The sequence below is a fragment of the Mustela erminea genome, chromosome 5 (genome assembly GCF_009829155.1).
Source record: "Mustela erminea isolate mMusErm1 chromosome 5, mMusErm1.Pri, whole genome shotgun sequence".
Lineage (NCBI taxonomy): Eukaryota > Metazoa > Chordata > Mammalia > Carnivora > Mustelidae > Mustela > Mustela erminea.
Genome location: NC_045618.1, coordinates 126,876,496 through 126,895,210, shown reverse-complemented (window position 1 = coordinate 126,895,210; position 18,715 = coordinate 126,876,496). Strand labels below are relative to the sequence as shown.

The 18,715-nt window shown below is 33.8% G+C and overlaps 1 protein-coding gene across 13 annotated transcripts in view; it reads right to left on the bottom strand.

Moving 5' to 3' along the window:
- Nucleotides 1-18,715, bottom strand: part of CEP128 (centrosomal protein 128) — a 408,542-nt gene that overhangs the window by 342,076 nt on the left and 47,751 nt on the right. For all 13 annotated transcript variants that reach the window (XR_004286107.1, XM_032344800.1, XM_032344799.1 and 10 more), the window contains one exon: nt 12,036-12,152. Coding sequence is in view for 12 of the 13 variants with exons in the window: in XM_032344800.1 (XP_032200691.1) it covers nt 12,036-12,152 (117 nt within the window). In the remaining variant the exon portion in view is untranslated. The remainder of the gene's footprint in view (nt 1-12,035; nt 12,153-18,715) is intronic.

Below are 18,715 nucleotides of genomic sequence, written 5' to 3'. Positions count from 1 at the left end.
GAATATGATAAAGAAACCACTGAAGGGTTCTGAAGAATGATGTGGCACTATCTGATTCTGTGGGGAAAAGACTGAAGGAAGGTAAGAATGGGAGCAAGGGGGCTGGCTACTGCACCAGCCCAAGCAGGAGAAAATAGAGACAAGAAGATAGATGAGAATAGTAGCAACAGAAGAGGTGAGGAGTGATCAATTCAGAAAACATTTCTTTAATTTTTTTTTTTATTGCTGATGCAGTGCCTGGACGGCTTAGTTGATTAAGCACCCAAGTCTTAATTTTGGCTCAGATTATGATGTCAAAGTCATGGGACCAGGCCCTGTATCCACTTAGCATGGAGTCTGCTTGCCCCACTTCCCCTGCTCTTCCTCTTTGCTCTCTTTCTCTCTCTCCATCTAAAGTGAATAAATAAAATCTTTAAAAAATAAATAAATAGAACTGACAGAATTTAATGATGTGAAGGATGAGAGAAATGGTAAAGGGGAGAACATAAAGGAACCACATAAAATTTTTTAAATATAAAGTTAACATTGCTTTTGTCATCAAGATGAGCATCCATCCTCTTAGAAGAAATAAATCATAGGACCTTACTAGGCTGAACCACACAAAAAGACATAATTTAGCACCTTCTTTACAAGTTCCCAGGTCAGGAGGGGAAAGAACAGGAAATGGAGCTTCAGCAACCCAAGTCGGCCCAGGCTTTGCGGCTTTAAATCACAGTACCATTCTAACTTGATTCCCATCCAAGTTTGATACTGGCTAACAGTGCTTCAGGATCTCAATCCCAGATGAAAAATAGGAAACTGAACAACTTTTTCTCCTTGCCAAATAAGCCCATGGAATGATGACATAAGATTACACGTGTAAATAGTGTTTTAACTTGACTGTAAGTGATGTTAGAAAAACCTAAGCAACTTCTCATTTCTTGAGTAATAAGTAATACCACAGCTTCAGGATTTAAAAAAAGAGAGAGAGAGAGAGAGAAAGAGAGAGATGGATCGATCTAGGGTACTAAACACAAATGTAAATCAACCAGAAATGCAAGGAATCATACAGCTACAAAAAAATACTTTGTATCAGGTGAAAGAGACACAAACAAGACCACACAAAGGGAAATCAACATAGAATGCCAGTTGAAAATGACTGTTCCTGGGTTGGGTGGACAACAAGGTACAAAGGCAGTGATGATTAAGGAAAAGAAAATGATAACTGGAAAAAGTTTGCATCTATATAAAATAAAAATGTAGAGAAAGTATCTTTGGGACATTGCTGCATAGATTAGATACATGAACCACGAACAAGGGCATGGGAATACATGATTCCAGTGACAGAAACTCTCAAATCAAATTAGAGTCTCTAACTGTTTTACTATATGTAAAAAGATCTTTTCCACAGAAGGAGGAGAGAGGGAAGAAGGAAGAATTGTAACCCTAAATATGAAGAATGAAAGAAACTCCAACAAAAAGGCATAAAAATGACAGCTTTAGTGTTAAATATAACAGATGTCTTATTACATAGTACTCAGTGTGTCATATTTTATTTTTCAACTGTAGAAAGCAACACTGTTTCAAATTTAAATTTCCAAATAGCAATAGTTAGATAATTATATTCTTTTTCAGTTGCAATGCTTGGGCCAAGTACACTTTCAGGGAGTCCTAATAGTTGAGATATATACATGTTATCAGCATTTTCCAAGATAGTTTAGCGACTTTAATGAAGGATGCCTGCTGGGTCACAATTGATAGTTCAACACTGACGACTAGTGGCCAAAAATATGTAGTAATTCCCTATTTCTAAGTACTCTCCTAAGACTTTTATCTAAATTTGAAACATGGTAGTATAAATTATGAAACATATTAAAAGAATTTTCAAACATTCCAAAAATTACAAAGGAAAAACCTGTATCTCTTAAGTCTTTTCTGTCCATTATTTGCTATGTCTCCAAATCAAATTCAATGAGCCTTTGATATTGACCCATAATGGGAACAACACCATAAGGTGTTGGTTCATTCACATCCTCACAGTTGAATTAACACTTTCAGAAATCCATAACTAATATTTTAAAGAGATATTACTTTCAGAATTCATGTATCTGAGCATTTCTAGTCTAATTTTTTTTTCTAACTTCGTCTGTTAGGCACTAAGAAATCAGAAATTTAGCTGTCCTAAATTCCCAAAATAATGTGAAAAACAGTAAAGTACCATATCAAAATACTCTTTTTAAAAGTTAAAATTTAATTTTGGTTGCCTTAATTCTTGAAGAATGCTTGTAGGATTTCAGTTAAATCATTTAAACTGCTACCTATTCAACTTCAAAGAGGTTAAAATTTGTTAACATTCACTTTCTTAGCAGAAATAAGAGCAGTAGGATAATACAACACAGACAAATCTTTGAGAGAGAAAAAAAGTTTGTTTTTTTAACCAAGTGTGTAACAACATTCAACCAAGTAGTCACATGTGAAAACCATGGGAATTTCTTCAACAACTATTAACAGACTCTCTGCAGTGGAATAAACACTGAATTACATGCCCCAGAAAACAGGTGAGATGGACAAAGTTCTTGCCAACAGCAGTCCCATTTTGGTGGGAAAGTCATACAATAACATAAACAAATATACAGTTATAGGTGGTGTTAAGTGCTATGAAAAGATAAAGTAATATGATCTGATAGAAAACAATGGGACAGAAAAGAGCTATTTTTTTTTTTAGTTGTTTTTATTTATTTTGGTGGGGAGGGGCAGAGGTTGAAAATTTCAAGCAGACTCCCTGCTGAGCACAGAACTCCTCTCAGGGCTTGATCTCAGGACTTTTTTTTTTTTTTTTTTTTTTTTTTTTTTTATCTCAGGACTTTGAGATCATGACCTGGGCCAAAATCGAGAGTCTAGGTTTTTTATTTAGTTTGGCTCAACCAAATGAGCCACCCAGGCATTTCAGAAAAGAGCTATTTTAGAAAAGGGAGGGGCAGGGCAGTTCTCTCTGAAGAGATGGCAACAATTAAACCCAAAGGATGAGAAAGATGTAAGTTTGCTGAGGGTCTGAAGAAAGTGTACATGGGAGACAAGAGAGGAAATCACTGTGCTTAGAGCACAGATTTCTTAGAACAATTTGTAGTTATAGATGCAATTTTTAAATTTGAGAATAACCATTTAAAAAATGGAAATATAACCAAAGCCAGGAGTATAAAAATGAATATATAACACATTTCAATCCAGTAGAAAACAAAAAAAAAAGTGGGGGGGACAACAAAAAAAGAAAAGATGTTAAAAAAACAAATAAAAGGATAAAAACATTTCCAAATGCATCAATAATTTTAAGAAAAAGTGACTAACCCAGCCATTAAAAAAGTCATAATTTATCAAATGATAGTTTTAAAGTCCAACTGTAAGGTGTTTATAAGAAAAAGAAACATAAAAAAATAAGTTACAAAGTAAGGATTAAAATATAGCAGAAAAATCATATGCCAAGACAGTAACTCAAAAGAATGCCAATATCAAGAGGAACACTACAGATTAAAAAATACTTGACCAAGAAGTAATTAATTCATATCCATGAAACAGACACAAAATAGAACAAAATTAAAAATAAAAAAACCTAGTAAAAAAAAATCACAGAGAGAAATTAACAATCCTTATTATACTGAGAGGCTCTAGACGGACATATTTAATAGAACACAAAAGAACAGAACAACAAAATTTACTAACTTATATAATTTACTAAATTATAGGAGTGTGCATGTATGTGTGCCATATGCTAAACTGAAAATGTGTTAAATTTTTGTACTCATAATATCTGCCCAAAAAACTGATCATGGTACCAGGTGTCAAAATGGAAGTTTCAACAAATTTCAACGGAATTAAAAATTAATAATAAAAAGAGTTAAGTAAGAATACACACATTTGGATTTTTCAAAAGGCATTCCTAAGTAAGTCTTAAGTTACAGAGAAAGTCATAAAAGAAACTATAAAAGATTTAGAAATAAACCACCAATAAAAGAATAGCATATCAAAATATATGGTAATTTAGTGATAAATTCACAGTAATTTTTAAAAGAAAAATCAGCTAATGTTTCAACTTGTAAATCTAAAAACTGAAACAGAGCAATCCTAAAAACAAAAAAGGAAGAAAAAATAGAGTTAAAAACAGAAGTTGATGGACTAATAAAACTAATCAAAATGAAAACTAATAAACACATGTCTAGCAAAATTAGTAGAGAAAAAGGAATAGCTAATATTTAAGCAAGAAAGTATATAGCTTCAAAACAAGATTTAAAAATAATAAATCAGGGCTATGATTGCTTTTAAAATTAACTTCAAAATACAGGCAAAATGGATAACAAAAAATCATCAATTACCAAACTGACTTTTTTAAAAAATAAAAAGCTATACAGACCAAAACAAACAAACAAACAAAAAAGAAAAAAACTGAAAACCTCAGCTACTAAAAGGATAACAGGTACAAATGGTTTTATAGGTGAGTTTTAATAAACAATCAAGAAATAGACAGTACCTCTCTTAAACAGAGCTAGAAAAGAGAAAAAGAATCTACCTAATTCATTTTATGCGGTTAATGTAACCTTGCTTCCAAAACCAAAAAGAGCAGTACAAAGAAAATTATAAGCCCTCAATCATTAATAGAAATATAAAAGTCCTAAGAAAACACTAGCAAATTAACTCAGCAATGTATAAAAAATAATACATTATAACCAAATAAATGCTGGGAGGGGTCAATATTAATTAATAAAGTTAACCATATTTCAATATCAAAAAAGAAATATAGCAAGCACCAAGAGTATTTGATAAATTCTACAACACATTGTGATTTTTTTAAAAGAAACAAACACAACTCTTCAAAATCTAGGAATAGAAGGCAATGTTCTTCATCTGGTAGAGAACAGCATTGAAAAAACCAGGAGCAAACACATGCAACAAGATTAACAGTTTAGAAGCATCCCTATAAAAACAGGAATAAAGCAAGATTCTTGCTCTTTATTTCTAGTCGACATTGCACTTAAGTTTCTAGCCAATGCAATAAAGCAACGACAAAGAATTATAAAGTTAAAGAATAAATTGCCTTCCATTTCATATATTATTATCTACACAGTATATATAGTACATGATAGTAATACATGAAAGCTGCTAACAAATTATAAAATAAGATCACTAAGCAAAATTGTTGCATACAAGAGCCATGCATAAAATGAATTACACTCCTATATACTATAACTAACCAATCAGAGATGTAATAAAAGAAAATATTCCATTCACAATAGAAAGATACTTAGGAATAAGTCCAACAAAAGATGAATAAGACCTTTATATATAATTGTAAAACATTACTGAAGAACACTAGAAAACACCTCTCTTCAAATTAATCTATGTAGTCAGTATAATTACAATCAAAATGCCAGCAGGATTTTTCAAGGAACATGACAAGAGATTTTCATTATCATTTTCCAAAGTATAATGAAAGCTATAATAATGGAGATAAAATGATATCAGTTCGGGGGTAGACAAACAGATCAATAGAAAAGCATATAGAACCAGAGAGCTACCATGGGAAACTAGATATATAACAGAAGTGGCATTTAAATCAGAGGGGAAAGACAAATTATTCAAAAATGATGCTGAGGCAACTCATTAGTCACATAAAAAAATAACAAATTCCTTCCTCGTGCCACTAAAAAAATAAAATTCCTGAGGGAAAACACAGTAATCTAATATTTTCAAATGAGCAAATGATAAACAAGCTATCTGCACAGGCACAAATGCAAACTGCCAAAAAAAATATGTGAAAAGATATTCAAATTCACTAATAGAGAAATGCAAATAAACATAAAAATGAGTTAACACTTCATACCCATAAGCCTGGCAAAAATTAAAGAGAATGTAGGGAAAAGTGCCACTTTCAACCATTTTACTAACAGAAATGTAAAAGGTTAGAACCTTTTGGAAAAAATAATCTGATAGCCTCTATTATAATAAAAATTCATCTCTGGTAATAAAAGATTAAGTTAGGGGGCACCTGGGTGGCTCAGTGGGTTAAGCCGCTGCCTTCGGCTCAGGTCGTGATCTCGGGGTCCTGGGATCGAGTCCCGCATCGGGCTCTCTGCTCAGCTGGGAGCCTGCTTCCCTCTCTCTCTCTCTCTCTCTCTCTCTGCCTACCTCTCTGCCTACTTGTAATCTCTGTCAAATAAATAAATAAAATTTAAAAAAAAAAAAGATTAAGTTAGAACCACATAAGCTAGTTCAAGGAATTTCCAGAAAGTACTGGTGAGAGGTAAAAGCAAAAAGCAGAATTGTGTGTGCATGTGTGTGTGTAAAATGTGATCTCATTTTATTAAAATGAAACATACCAAAAAAGTCCTATATATGCAAAGGCATAAATGGCCCATATACATCTGTCTAGGATAATTAAGAGTAACGATTAAGGAAAATATAAAAGGATCAATCTACCAGGCTGTTCACACTGGTTCCTTTTTCTTAGGGAATGGGGTTAATGGTTGATGATCAGAGAATACATAAGAGGTGGGGTGGGGGGGGAATAAGCCAAGCAAATAAAACAAAAGCTGCATTAAAAAGAGAATGTATGAGCATTTATGATATTATCACATTTAGTTATACATTTAAATTATGTATGAATAAATACTTTTCATATTAAATTACCTAATAAAAATGTTAAAAGAATTATGTAAGAAATAAAACTAAAACAGTGGATCAAAACAATGTATGAACATGGTCACTACTTAATGCATTTGACAAATATTTATTAAGTACATGCTATGTGAAATGTTAAAAATGCAAAGTGTTCAAAAAGAACACAATTAAATATCAAGAAATAGGAATTTGTAATACCTGGGGGGAAAAAAAAAAAAAACTCATGTTAAACAGATCACTAGAGGGGCACCTGGGTGGCTCAGTGGGTTAAAGCCTCTGCCTTCAGCTCAGTTCATGGTCTCAGGGTCCTGGGATCCAGCACCACATCAGGCTCTCTGCTCAGCGGGGAGCCTGCTTCCCATCATTGCAAAAAGAGCAAACTAATTAATGGGATTAGAGTTTATTAAAAGAATAAAAACCAGGACTTAAATTAAGGCTCAGACTTAACCTACACATAGAGCTCCACCCCATAAAGAATAAACAATAGAGGAAGAGTTCTAGAATTTTCCCTAGCTACACACATTTTCCTACAGAATAGCACATGTGTAGTTGTCCTGTTGTGATACTCTACTTTCATGCCATTGGTAGTCTGAATGTCCTTGCATGTCCCCCCATCTGTGTTACTCAGTGCTTACTACATCCCACCTGGTCACCCAAGCCTCAAAAGGACCACATTCTAGAACTCATGTCCCAAGGACTAGGAAAATAATGTGCATTTTCTGGGCCTCCCTCATGCTTTCCACGGAGCTTGTACTTTAAACTCCCATTGAATTGTATGGTCTAATGGTCTTTCTCAAAGCCCAGGGAGGCTTATTGGGCTGGTCAATGTCAGAGTGATTTAAGGGGCATTTATTTAAAAGGCATCAAGTAACATCAGTGGGGAAGGGGATACTTGTATGTGAAAATATCAGGGCACTGACTATGGAAACAGAAGGGTAAAGTGCCAAGCAAAAGTTATACAGTTCAGCCTTGGGAAGATAAGTGAAGTCCAAAATCTACCAGCCTCAGAAAGGTCTCCTGGTCAATCCAAGCCAAGCAGGGGAGTCTCTAATGGAAGGGGTTAATAAGGACACCTTAGAACATATGCCTGACTAGATTCTCCTCTGAAATGACACAGAGGTCTCAAGGGAAATGCTAAAGCTATTAAGAGGACATTAGGAATACATTCTTGGCTTCCTTAGAAGCTTCTCCCTTAATGAGTTCAAACTAAATACATTTATAAACTGTTCCCAAAGTTTTTCTTAGGTGAAGTATCCATATTACTCAGCATCTCTGGAGCCACAGTGACATTTCTGGGAAGGAACAAATAGCATTTCTTCATTAGGCTTTTCACAATTGGTATAGATGCCAAAAGATGAAGAAAAATATCGGGAAAAAAATCTATTGTTTTAACTTTTCTGTACAAGGCTTTAACATTATTGATGAGGCTCACATAATTTGTTTTCTCATAGATGTGCAGACTGAAAACCACTGAGCTGAGCACCCATCTTACACGTACCAATCCCCTACTAATCTTCACCATCTTCAATTAAGATTCCACTCTTCAACTTCTCCATAGACTTCTCCATGAAGTACCTACAACCTTGAGGCACCTGATTTACCCTAAATCACTCTCAAGCATGGCATATTACTGGTGGGAGTAAGTGGGAGAACTAGCACTTTAATATTCTATGAAATGTTCTGAAAGGCATATACAAATATGCACCCACCATTTATCTCGTGTACTTCATTTTAAGTCATTCAAATGAAGACAAAGATAAAATATTCAATTTAGTCTGAAGGCCAGTTGAAGATCCTTACGAAGTTAAGAAAATCTGACATTCATGTGACATCAGAAGCACGTGACTAGTTAGTTGAGACTCAAGGAAGCAGTTTACAGAGTGTCCATAGCCTTCCTGCTTAGACCACGAAAGGGAAAAAACACAGATCAACTCATTAAAGAGTGCAAAATTCCTTAAGACCACTAAATAGGAAGAGGAGAGTGGCTGTTCCTCAACCAATTTCCAATGATTAATACTGTACTTTTCATTAAATGGGAACAGATAAAGCTCCAAGGACCTAAGGACCTCATTAGATCACTAAAAGGAAGCAAGTTTTAGCCAAAAGTACACACTGCCTCCCCATAATACGACATTATACCTAGAAATCGCTGATATCCTGGAATTTTTAATGAATACTTCTAATCTCTTAACAATTTTTAAATGTCCTAATTTTCACTAACATTGAATTATATATAGCTTTAAGGGAGGCAGAAGAGCACAGTGGCTGAAAGTCCAGATCTCCTTACTCACCTATAAATTCATTTTTCTCACCATAACCAGAAACAAAATATATCAATTACTATCATCATACAGTATAAGTATTTGCAAAAGTATTTTTTAATATTGAAAAGAAAGCAAAGTGTTTCCTCTCCTTAAATATGACCTTTCCAGATCAGCCTAAGCCACTTAGCTTGGGAGAAGGAAAACATATCAGCCTATATTAATCCTTTCCAGCTTCCACTGCACTGTTTAATCCAAAAACCACCTTTTAAAAGCATATGGGTCACCACTTATATTAAAGTGACAAAATATGAAATTAAACATTTCTTATCAATAGCGATCCTCTACTGTATTGTCAGAGATGGAATTCTAAATCACAGCTCAAGCTTTTAGTCAAACTGACAATTACAATGCAAATATTCAGGCTCTGGTTTCTCAAGAACAGGGATGGGAAGCAATCTTCCTCTCCCTCTTTGTAATTTTATGCATTCTGCAAAGAAAGAAGAAAATAAGTATGGAAAATTTCTCTAATTTTCTCTTGCAAAAAAGAACAATTGTCTATTCTTATGCTCACCAGATGCAATTTACTTTGAGAACAAATGTATAAAAATCAAGGTTTAAAAAAGAAGGCTACCCACATGCTGTATCTAATTATTCAACAAAGTATCCTCCTCAAAGTAATTACCTACTAACAAGGGTATGCCTCCTTTTGTGAAATAGAGGAAAATGGAATTTTAGAAAACAAAAGTAGATTTTCTATTGCTTACATTATAATTTCAGGGTTGCCATTTTTGCACCTAGTTTTCAATTGGCAGTATCTCCTAATAATTAAAAAAAATTTTTTAATCCTCCAATTTATAAGGGTCAATGATCTTCAAGCACATATACATGCATTTATAGAACACCACTTTTAGAGAAAATCATTTTGTAAAAGAAAAAGAAATCCTTTTTAAAATCTTTTGTTTTGGGCGCCTGGGTGGCTCAGTGGGTTAAGCCTCTGCCTTAGGCTCAGGTCATGATCCCAGGGGCCTGGGATCGAGTCCCGCATTGGGCTCTCTGCTCAGCAGGGAGCCTGCTTCTCCTCATCTCTCTCTCTGTCTGTCTCTCTGCCTATTTGTGATCTCTCTCTCTGTCAAATAAATAAATAAAATCTTTAAAAAAAAATAAAAAATAAAATAAAATAAAATCTTTTGTTTTGTCTCAATTTTTTATACTTTATGTATAGATCTAAGACACATTTAAAGGAAATTCAGGGCGCTTGGGTGGCTCAGTGGGTTAAGCCTCTGCCTTCGGCTCAGATCATGATCCCAGGATCCTGGGATGGAGCCCCACATTGGGCTCTCTGCTCAGCAGGGAGCATGCTTCCCCCTATCTCTCTGGCTGCCTCTCTATCTACTTGTAATCTCTCTCTCTCATTCTGTCAAATAAATAAATAAAATCTTTAAAAAAAATAAAAAATAAAGGAATTTCAACAAATCAATTTTCTATGATAGTAATAAAACATAACCAACATAATACAATGAAATTTACAAATCTACACCATTAATTAATAAAAGGAAAAAGCAAAGCCTTTCCTCACAGTATGAATCCAATTAATAAATGCAGAAAAAGCAATAGAATGTGTTAAAAAAAGAAACACTATTTAGCATCACTTATAGTAATAACTGTTTCATGAAAGAATATTAACAGATGTTAAAATCTATGGGTGAAAATATGATAATAAGCTATTTTCAAGTTTCAAAGAATCTCCACATAAAGTAAATACTTAAAAAGGCATATTATTAAGATTTACAGTGGAGAAATTTGGCAGACAACACTTTAACCAAATGTTCAGCTTTCACCAGTAATGGGATGCCTTATATGCCTTCTAATAAGATACCCTGGGAAGAATACAACACCAATTCTCTGCATTTCCTGCCAAAAGTCCGTCACCTGAATCTAGATTTAGTCATGAGACAGCATCAACAAACCAAAACGCAAGATTTCTACAAAGTGACTGGCCAGTACTCTGCAAAGTTGTCAAGGTCATAAATGACAAAGAAAAACTGAAAAAACTGTTCCAGATCAAAGGAGACTAAAGAGAAACAATGGTCAAACGCAGTATGTGACCCTGTATTATAGCCTGGACCAGAAAAGGATGTTAGTGGCTAAATGTGAATAAAAACTATAGATTATATCATAGTATTAATCCAGTATTAAATTCCTATGATTATGGAAGAGAATGTACATACAATATTATTTAGGTGTAGAAGTATTTACATCACATCTGCAACTAGCTCAGAAAATTATGTATATATAATATGTAACTTATACATTATTATTATTATTATTATAACATACATATAAAATGTGAATATTGGAGCGATCTAAGTAAAGGGTATACAGAAATCCTTTGTTCTAATTTTTCAACTTCCTCCTAAATCTGAAATTTCAAAATAAAAAAAGTACCTAAAAGGTAAGCGATCTCAGTTTTGGAATGGTATGACTATAGTCTAGTCCAGGGGTTGGCAAACTTTCTATGAAAGGACCAGAAAGTCAATACTTTAGCCTTTGTGGGATATATGGTCTCTTTTAACAACTCCTCAGTGCTGCCACAGTGTCAAAAGACCACCTACAAACAGTAAATGAACGAAGGGCTGTGTTCCAATAAAACTTTATTTACAAAAACTAGGCAATGGGCCACATTTGGCCCAGTGGCCATAGTTCGCTGACCCCTGAGGTCTAGTTCACGCCAAGGAAAATTGATCAGAGTAATCATACTTTCAGTTAACATTTTTGAGCACATGCCAGATATTAAGTGCTTTACAAGCATTAACTCATTTATCATCACACCAACATGATTAGGTAAATACTATTACTATTTCCATTTTCCACAGAGGAAATGGCCTAGAAAAGCGAAGGATTTTGCCCAAGGTCACCACAGCCAGCAAGCAGTAGACTTTGGGTTTGAACCAGAAAGGGCTATCTTCACACACTGAACTAGATAACGTACATGCTATACTTCTCAGATGCACTGAAATATACATGCAATGACCAAGGAACTCTAACAATTTTAACAATGGCTAAATAAGTATCCAAACTATCCGAACTCAAGATTTATATTCTGAGAAAGCTTTTTTCACAGACCTCCTGTAGCTGCAAAGATATAACTCCCAGCTGATCCTGACGTTTTTCCACCAGCTCTCGTTCTGTGCGCATCTCTCTTTCTATTTCCTGAAGCCGTCGTTCCACCCGATCTGAAACCTTAACATGAAGAGACAAAAAACAGTGACATTACAGAGCTGTTAGGCAAAAAGAGAATATACTGAAGAGATATTTTATGCCAGATACACTACCACCTAAGCATTTAAAAATGGCTTGTTTATAGTATTCTTTTTAATGCTATTATAAAACAGCTCACCAAAAAAATGGACTGAAAGTTACAAAAGAAAACAATCATTAGCCTCTAAATAATCCAAACCTGGATCCCAATAAAAGACTTAAATCTTCCAAAGTAGAATAATTCAATAGATCAGAATTAAAATATACTAGAAAAGAGTGCCCTCTGGTGAAGTAGAAGGGAAATACCAAGTTTGCCAAGACAGCATTTTTTATTCTATTAATGATAAACTGTTCTATTTAGTTCTTTTTCATTTTAATTTTCTATAACATGACCTGCCTAGAAAAGTTTTGATGTCTATGAGCAGCAAATAATTAAATGTGTTTTTCATTAGCTTGTCAATCTTTTCTACTGTGATCTACAGAAAATAAACCAGCTGTAAAAGATCAAAAACTAAAGTCAAACAGAAAAATGTTTAATTGGGACTCTCTAAAATAAACATAAAAGAATGTTTTCTCTGATGCAAGATTTTCCTTGCTAAAAGTTGTACAAATTCAAATACATTTCATGCATATCATCATACAGTCCCCTAAATAAAATTTACCTACTTGATGATGTGCATATTTCATGCAGGAAGCTACGGGAGGATAAAAGACATTTGGGTTCATTTAAGAGAAGCAATAAACATAGCCCTGTAATAAGAAATCTTTTGCTAACAATTCTATACAGCCAGAAGGGTCCTGGTCACAAGGAGTCTTACTGGGCAACAGAAATGTTCTAAACTGGACCATGGTGATGATTACACAACTCAGTACATTTGCTAAAAAGCACTGAATTGTGCACATAAAGCAGGTTAACTTTATGATAAATTATACATCAAATCAATTTTTTTAAATGATGCTGGTAAACATAAGTTTAATTAGTTAAAAAACCTGAAAATCAAAATATTAAAAAATCCAAAAATCAAAAATATTTTTTGATATTCTATAAAAAAAATTAGCAGCTAATATTTACTAAGAATGAAAATTCTTGGTTTTCTACCTTTTATTGCTTAAAAACAATTAAGATATTTACTCTGATAGTGTTTTACTAAAAACTCAAAATACCGTTCAGCATCAAGCTTCTGATTTATCATCGTAATCAACTTTAATACCCCAATAAATAATTTACAACTGCATCTGAAATAAATGTAGTACCTGCTGTATAAGTAAATAATATTGGAGAAATACTAAAAAAAAAAAGGCTGTTAATTTATGCAATTTTTACAAAATGGAAATACCTTTATAGTTCACTCTGAATATAAAAAGTAATTAATAGTGAATGGAGAGGGTGGTTGGGTTATAAACATTGGGGAGGGTATGTGATATGGTGAGTGCCGTGATGTGTGTAAGCCTGACGATACACAGACCTATACCCCAGGGGCAAGTAACACTTCCTTTGTTAATAAAAATAATTAATTTTTAAAAAGTAATTAATAGCAAAACTTATCAGAAAAAAAAATACAGGATCATCTCAAACTCATTAGGGTGGCTGCTATCAAAAACAAACAAAACCAAAAAAACAGGAAATAAGTGTTGGAGAGAAAGTGGAACCCTGGTACACTGTTAGTTTAGTAGGAATATAAAATTGTACAGATCATATAGAAACAATATGTTGATTCCTTTAAAAAAATTGAAAATAGAGTTACAAGCAATTCCATTTCTAGGCATATACCCAAAAGAATTGAAAGAGGGTCTTGAAGAGATATTTGTAGACACATGTTTACAGCAGCATTATTCACAAGAGCCAAAAGATGGAAGCAACCCAAGTGTCCGCTGACAGATAAATGGATCAACCAAATGTGGTTACACATACAATGGAGTTTTATCCAGTCTCAAAAAGGAACAAACTTCTTACCCATGCTACAAAATGGATAAACTTTGGAGACACTATGCTAAGTGAAATAAGCCAATCACAAATAAACAAATATACTGTATCATTCCACTTAAATGAGATACCTGGAGTAGTCAAAGTTATAGAGACAGAAAGTTGAAAGGTGATGTTCAGGAACTGGAAAAAGGGTATCATGGAAAGCTGTTGCTTAATGGGTGGAGTTTCAGTTTTGCAAGGTAAAAAGTGTTCTGAAACAGTGAATGTGCTAACACTACTTAACATTTAAAAGTGATACAGTGATAGGGTCGCCTAGCCAGTGCCACAGTTGTTTCAGCATCAGACTCTTAGTCTTTGCTCATGTTTGGATCTCATGGGTTGTGAGATCAAGCCTGACATTGGGCCTTGCGCTCAGCGAGGAATCTGCTTAAGACTCACTCTCCTCTCTCATCCCCCACAACTCAGGTGCTCTCTCTCTCTCTCCCTCTCTCTCAACTTAAACTAAAGCTTAAAAATAAATCTTTAAAAAAAAAAAAAAAAAAATTGAGGAGTACCGGGGTGGCTTAGTCAGTTAGGCATCTGCCTTAGGTCCAGGTCAGGATCCCAGAGTCCTGCGATCAAGCCCTGGGGTCTGGCTCCCTGCTCAGTGGGAAAGTCTGCTTCTCCTTCTCCCTCTGTGCCTCTCCACCCCATCTCTTTCTTTCTCTCAAATAAGTCAATAAAATCTTTTAAAAGTGATACGATGGTAAATTTTACCACAGTTAAAAATAATAAAGAATGATAAAAAGAAATAAATACAATCTAATATACCAACCATGAAGAGAAAAACACTGATAGTATATATATAAATATATATATATAAATATAGTATATTTTTCTCTGCATATGTGCATGACTAGTCAAACACATTTCCAGTTCACTTCTTTAAATAAAAATGAGGTGTTATACATAATATTTTATAAGTTTTTGGCAATTGACATATCATGGGTAACTTTCCATGACAACAAATAAATCCACATCCTTTTTTGTAACAAATGCATAGTTTGCCCTAATTGATTACAATAATTCCTACTATCAGTACCCTACTGATAATGGGATAACATTTATTTTTACTAATAGATGCTATGGCAAATACTCCAATATAGGATAATTTTTATAAATTCAAGAAACAATCTTTTTTTTTTAAAGATTTTATTTATTTATTTGACAGAGATCACAAGTAGGCAGAGAGGCAGGCAGAGAGAGAGGAGTAAACAGGCTCCCTGCCCAGGAGAGAGCCCGACGCAGGGCTCGATCCCAGGACCCCAGAATCATGACCTGAGCCGAAAGCAGAGGCGTTAACCCACTGAGCCACCCAGGAGCCCCTCAGGAAACAATCTTTAAGTGGCACTGTTGAATCAAAAGGAATGAATCACTTATTAGAAAAAAAAATAAAATAAAATAAAATAAAAACTTTGGAGGTATTTTGGATTTTTATCCAAATCCTTTACTCTAAAAAGAAGACTCACGAGATGGTCATTAACCAGTGGTCACACAACTGATCAGTGAGAAAAATAAGCCTAATGCAGGTCTCCCTTTCCAGCAGCATCTTATAAGCCCCAGGTCCATTTTCATGCATTCATTCAATAAACATGCGTGGACATTCATTTGTTCCAGTTGTTGTGGTAGGCAAGTATCTATCTGGTTTAAAATCTACTTCAATAAATATTTGTTGTCTATTCTGTTGTTGTAATCTATGCAATAACCATATTATCCTAAATGCAGTGTTGACAGAATTCTGAGTTCAATTAATGACCAACTCTTCCAGAAACAGCTAGATCCATGTTTAGATTTTTAATTTAAATAGTGACCCTACAATAGAAAACTGAAATAAAATTGACTTTTCCGCCATGAATAATCAAACTTAGTAAGTATTCATATCACACTCAAATGGGTAGAATCTAGACAACTAATGAACTGAAATTTCCCCTGTGGTATGAGGCCCATGCAATATTGATTGTTACCAAAATTAAACCTTAATGGAAAATATTTTCCATAATGTGTTATAAATAATAACTATGCCCTTCTAATGGGAAGTATAAAAGAAACTAAACAAGCAAAAGTCTATGAATCATAAAGGATTAACAAATCAAATCTTGGCATGTCTGATAGGAACCAACACTTTTTGCCTCTCAAAGAAAACTGTGTCCTATAAACTTTCAAGATATATTTTAGTTATTGAGAAAATGCATGATAAACAGCTGTAGCCTCAGAGTAATGCACAATAAAAGTGAATAACAGTATGTACCAAAGAAACTGAAATTGGTGAGAGATAGTGGCAGTCGTTCATTTTTCTTTATGTATTTGTACAATATTTTAAAGTTTTCCACAGTGAACGTGCATCACTTTGGTAATTTTAATTCAAGCTTAAATCTGGAGGGGGGAAACAGCTGCAGCCTCTGAGAAGTTTAACATTCAAATAACAAAACTAAATGTTCTCTGACAGCATGCTATCATGAATTCACAAATACAACACAATATGTCAAAGTTATAAAATGTAAATGTCGACTTCAATTGGAATAAGTGAATTAGAAAATCTATATTAAGCCTTGTATAAATTGGAAACAAACATCATGTGGCCTTCAGAAGACCTTCCAAAATTCAACAATATTATTTTTAAGTTTGACATTAGACAACTTTTCTCAATCAGGACTACATACACCCATATGAGGTATGAGATGCCCTCAATTAGGAGATACCCTTACTTTGAAAGCAAATTACAGAAAACACAAAACAAGCTATAGCAACACAACTTGATGGGAGGAACTAACAGTTGAACAATTCAACTGAATAATATTTAAGTGTGTATAATTTTCCAGGTATAGACACTATAAAAGAATACATCCTGATGAGCTGGGCAAACTGCACAGTTAGGTAAACTGGGGAACTGTATACACCAATTACAACAATGAACTGAGCACTAGTGAGGTGTGACATCCAGTTGTTCCATCATAGCTCTATCTGATATATAGTAATTCTTAATACATGGTAATAAGGATAAAAGAAGTGAACATTCTGTGAATTCAGCTGTTAACTTTCAGCTCAGTAATTACATTTCAGACCCCCATCAACACTCTTGACTGTAGACATCAGTTACTAGTTTTATTTGCTATATAAAAGAAATACAAATGAAGTAACTCTTCATTATGGGTTCTTTGTAAGCAGTGAAAGGTAAAACATTAACAAATGTAATGTGCACCATGCGACTTAGTATTTTCAAACTCCAAACTCAAACTATCCTGACTAACAACATCAAAAAACAGCATGACAGTAAAACTGTCCATACCTTACTCAAAACTACAAAAATCTCAGCAGAACATTGAGGATATTTGAGTTTGGAGCAAAGTCTGTGTTATAAGCATACTCACAAGTTGTATACTTATGTACCAAGTTAAAGGAGCCTCATAAAATGGCTGCAAAACGGCAAAATCCTGATAGAAACAGCATTAGAAATACCAAATATAGTAACAGAACCATATATATGCAAGACATTCATGGAGTTTCATTTCCAAAAATGACAGCTGAGATAATTCAGACCAAATCTTCCACTAAAAATAATTCAAAAAACTAGAAAATTTAAACAAAAAACAGTTTTAAGGCACTGGAAAGATATATGAGACAAGATGAATGAGAAGGAAAAAAAAACCTCAGAGGTTAGTCCATCTTTTCTCTTTGAAATATCAGCCCACGTCAGAAAAAACAGTTGTTTAAAAAAAAAAAAAAGAAAAGAAAAAACAGTTGTAATACTGAGAATCTAAACAGAGTTTTTAACAGATGTGTGGGGCTACAGAGGAAAAACTGGAGGTTAGACATTTTCCAAGGAGGGGGGTGTCTAGTTAAACTTCCCCAATCCCACCCCCAGACTTTGGGCTAGATTCCTGAATGGTCATCCGCCAGAAATAAGGTGAACTAGAAGTAGTTGAAATTCATCATTGAAGTTTTAACATTGAAATAGCACAAAAAAATAAGGTAATCCATGACTGCTATGGCCCTTATTCTATAGTAAAAAATAAATACATATTCTCATATAATAATTATCAAATTAATTATCTTTAATAAGAATGAAATACATTTTCTGTCAAACAAAAGTAACAAGATAATCAAAAATAAACAAAACAATGAGGCAAAAACAATGTAATCAAAATCCAAGAAAAATAAGAGATAACAAATAGAAACAGAGCTTTAGAAGATCTTGACAATGAAGTTATGACACAGAGATAAACAGATTGAGGATTTTGCCAAAGAACTACAAAGTTAAAAACAATAAGATCAAAATTCTAGAAGTGAAATATGTGGTAAATGATAATACAAAATCAGTGGGTGGGTTAACAGAGCTGATTCAGCTGAAGAAAGAACAAGTAAATAAAAGGTCCAAAGAAAATTTTCAAATTAAGTAATGAAAAAACAATATATTTATAAAAATAAACATAAGAGACAAAGGGAATAGGCACAACTCAAAGGAACACAACTAAGCTCATCACAGTAAAACTGCAGAAAACCAAACAGTAAGAAGAAAGACTCAAAAGCAAATTAGAGAAAAATATATATTATCATACAAAAAGCACCAACAAGAATAACA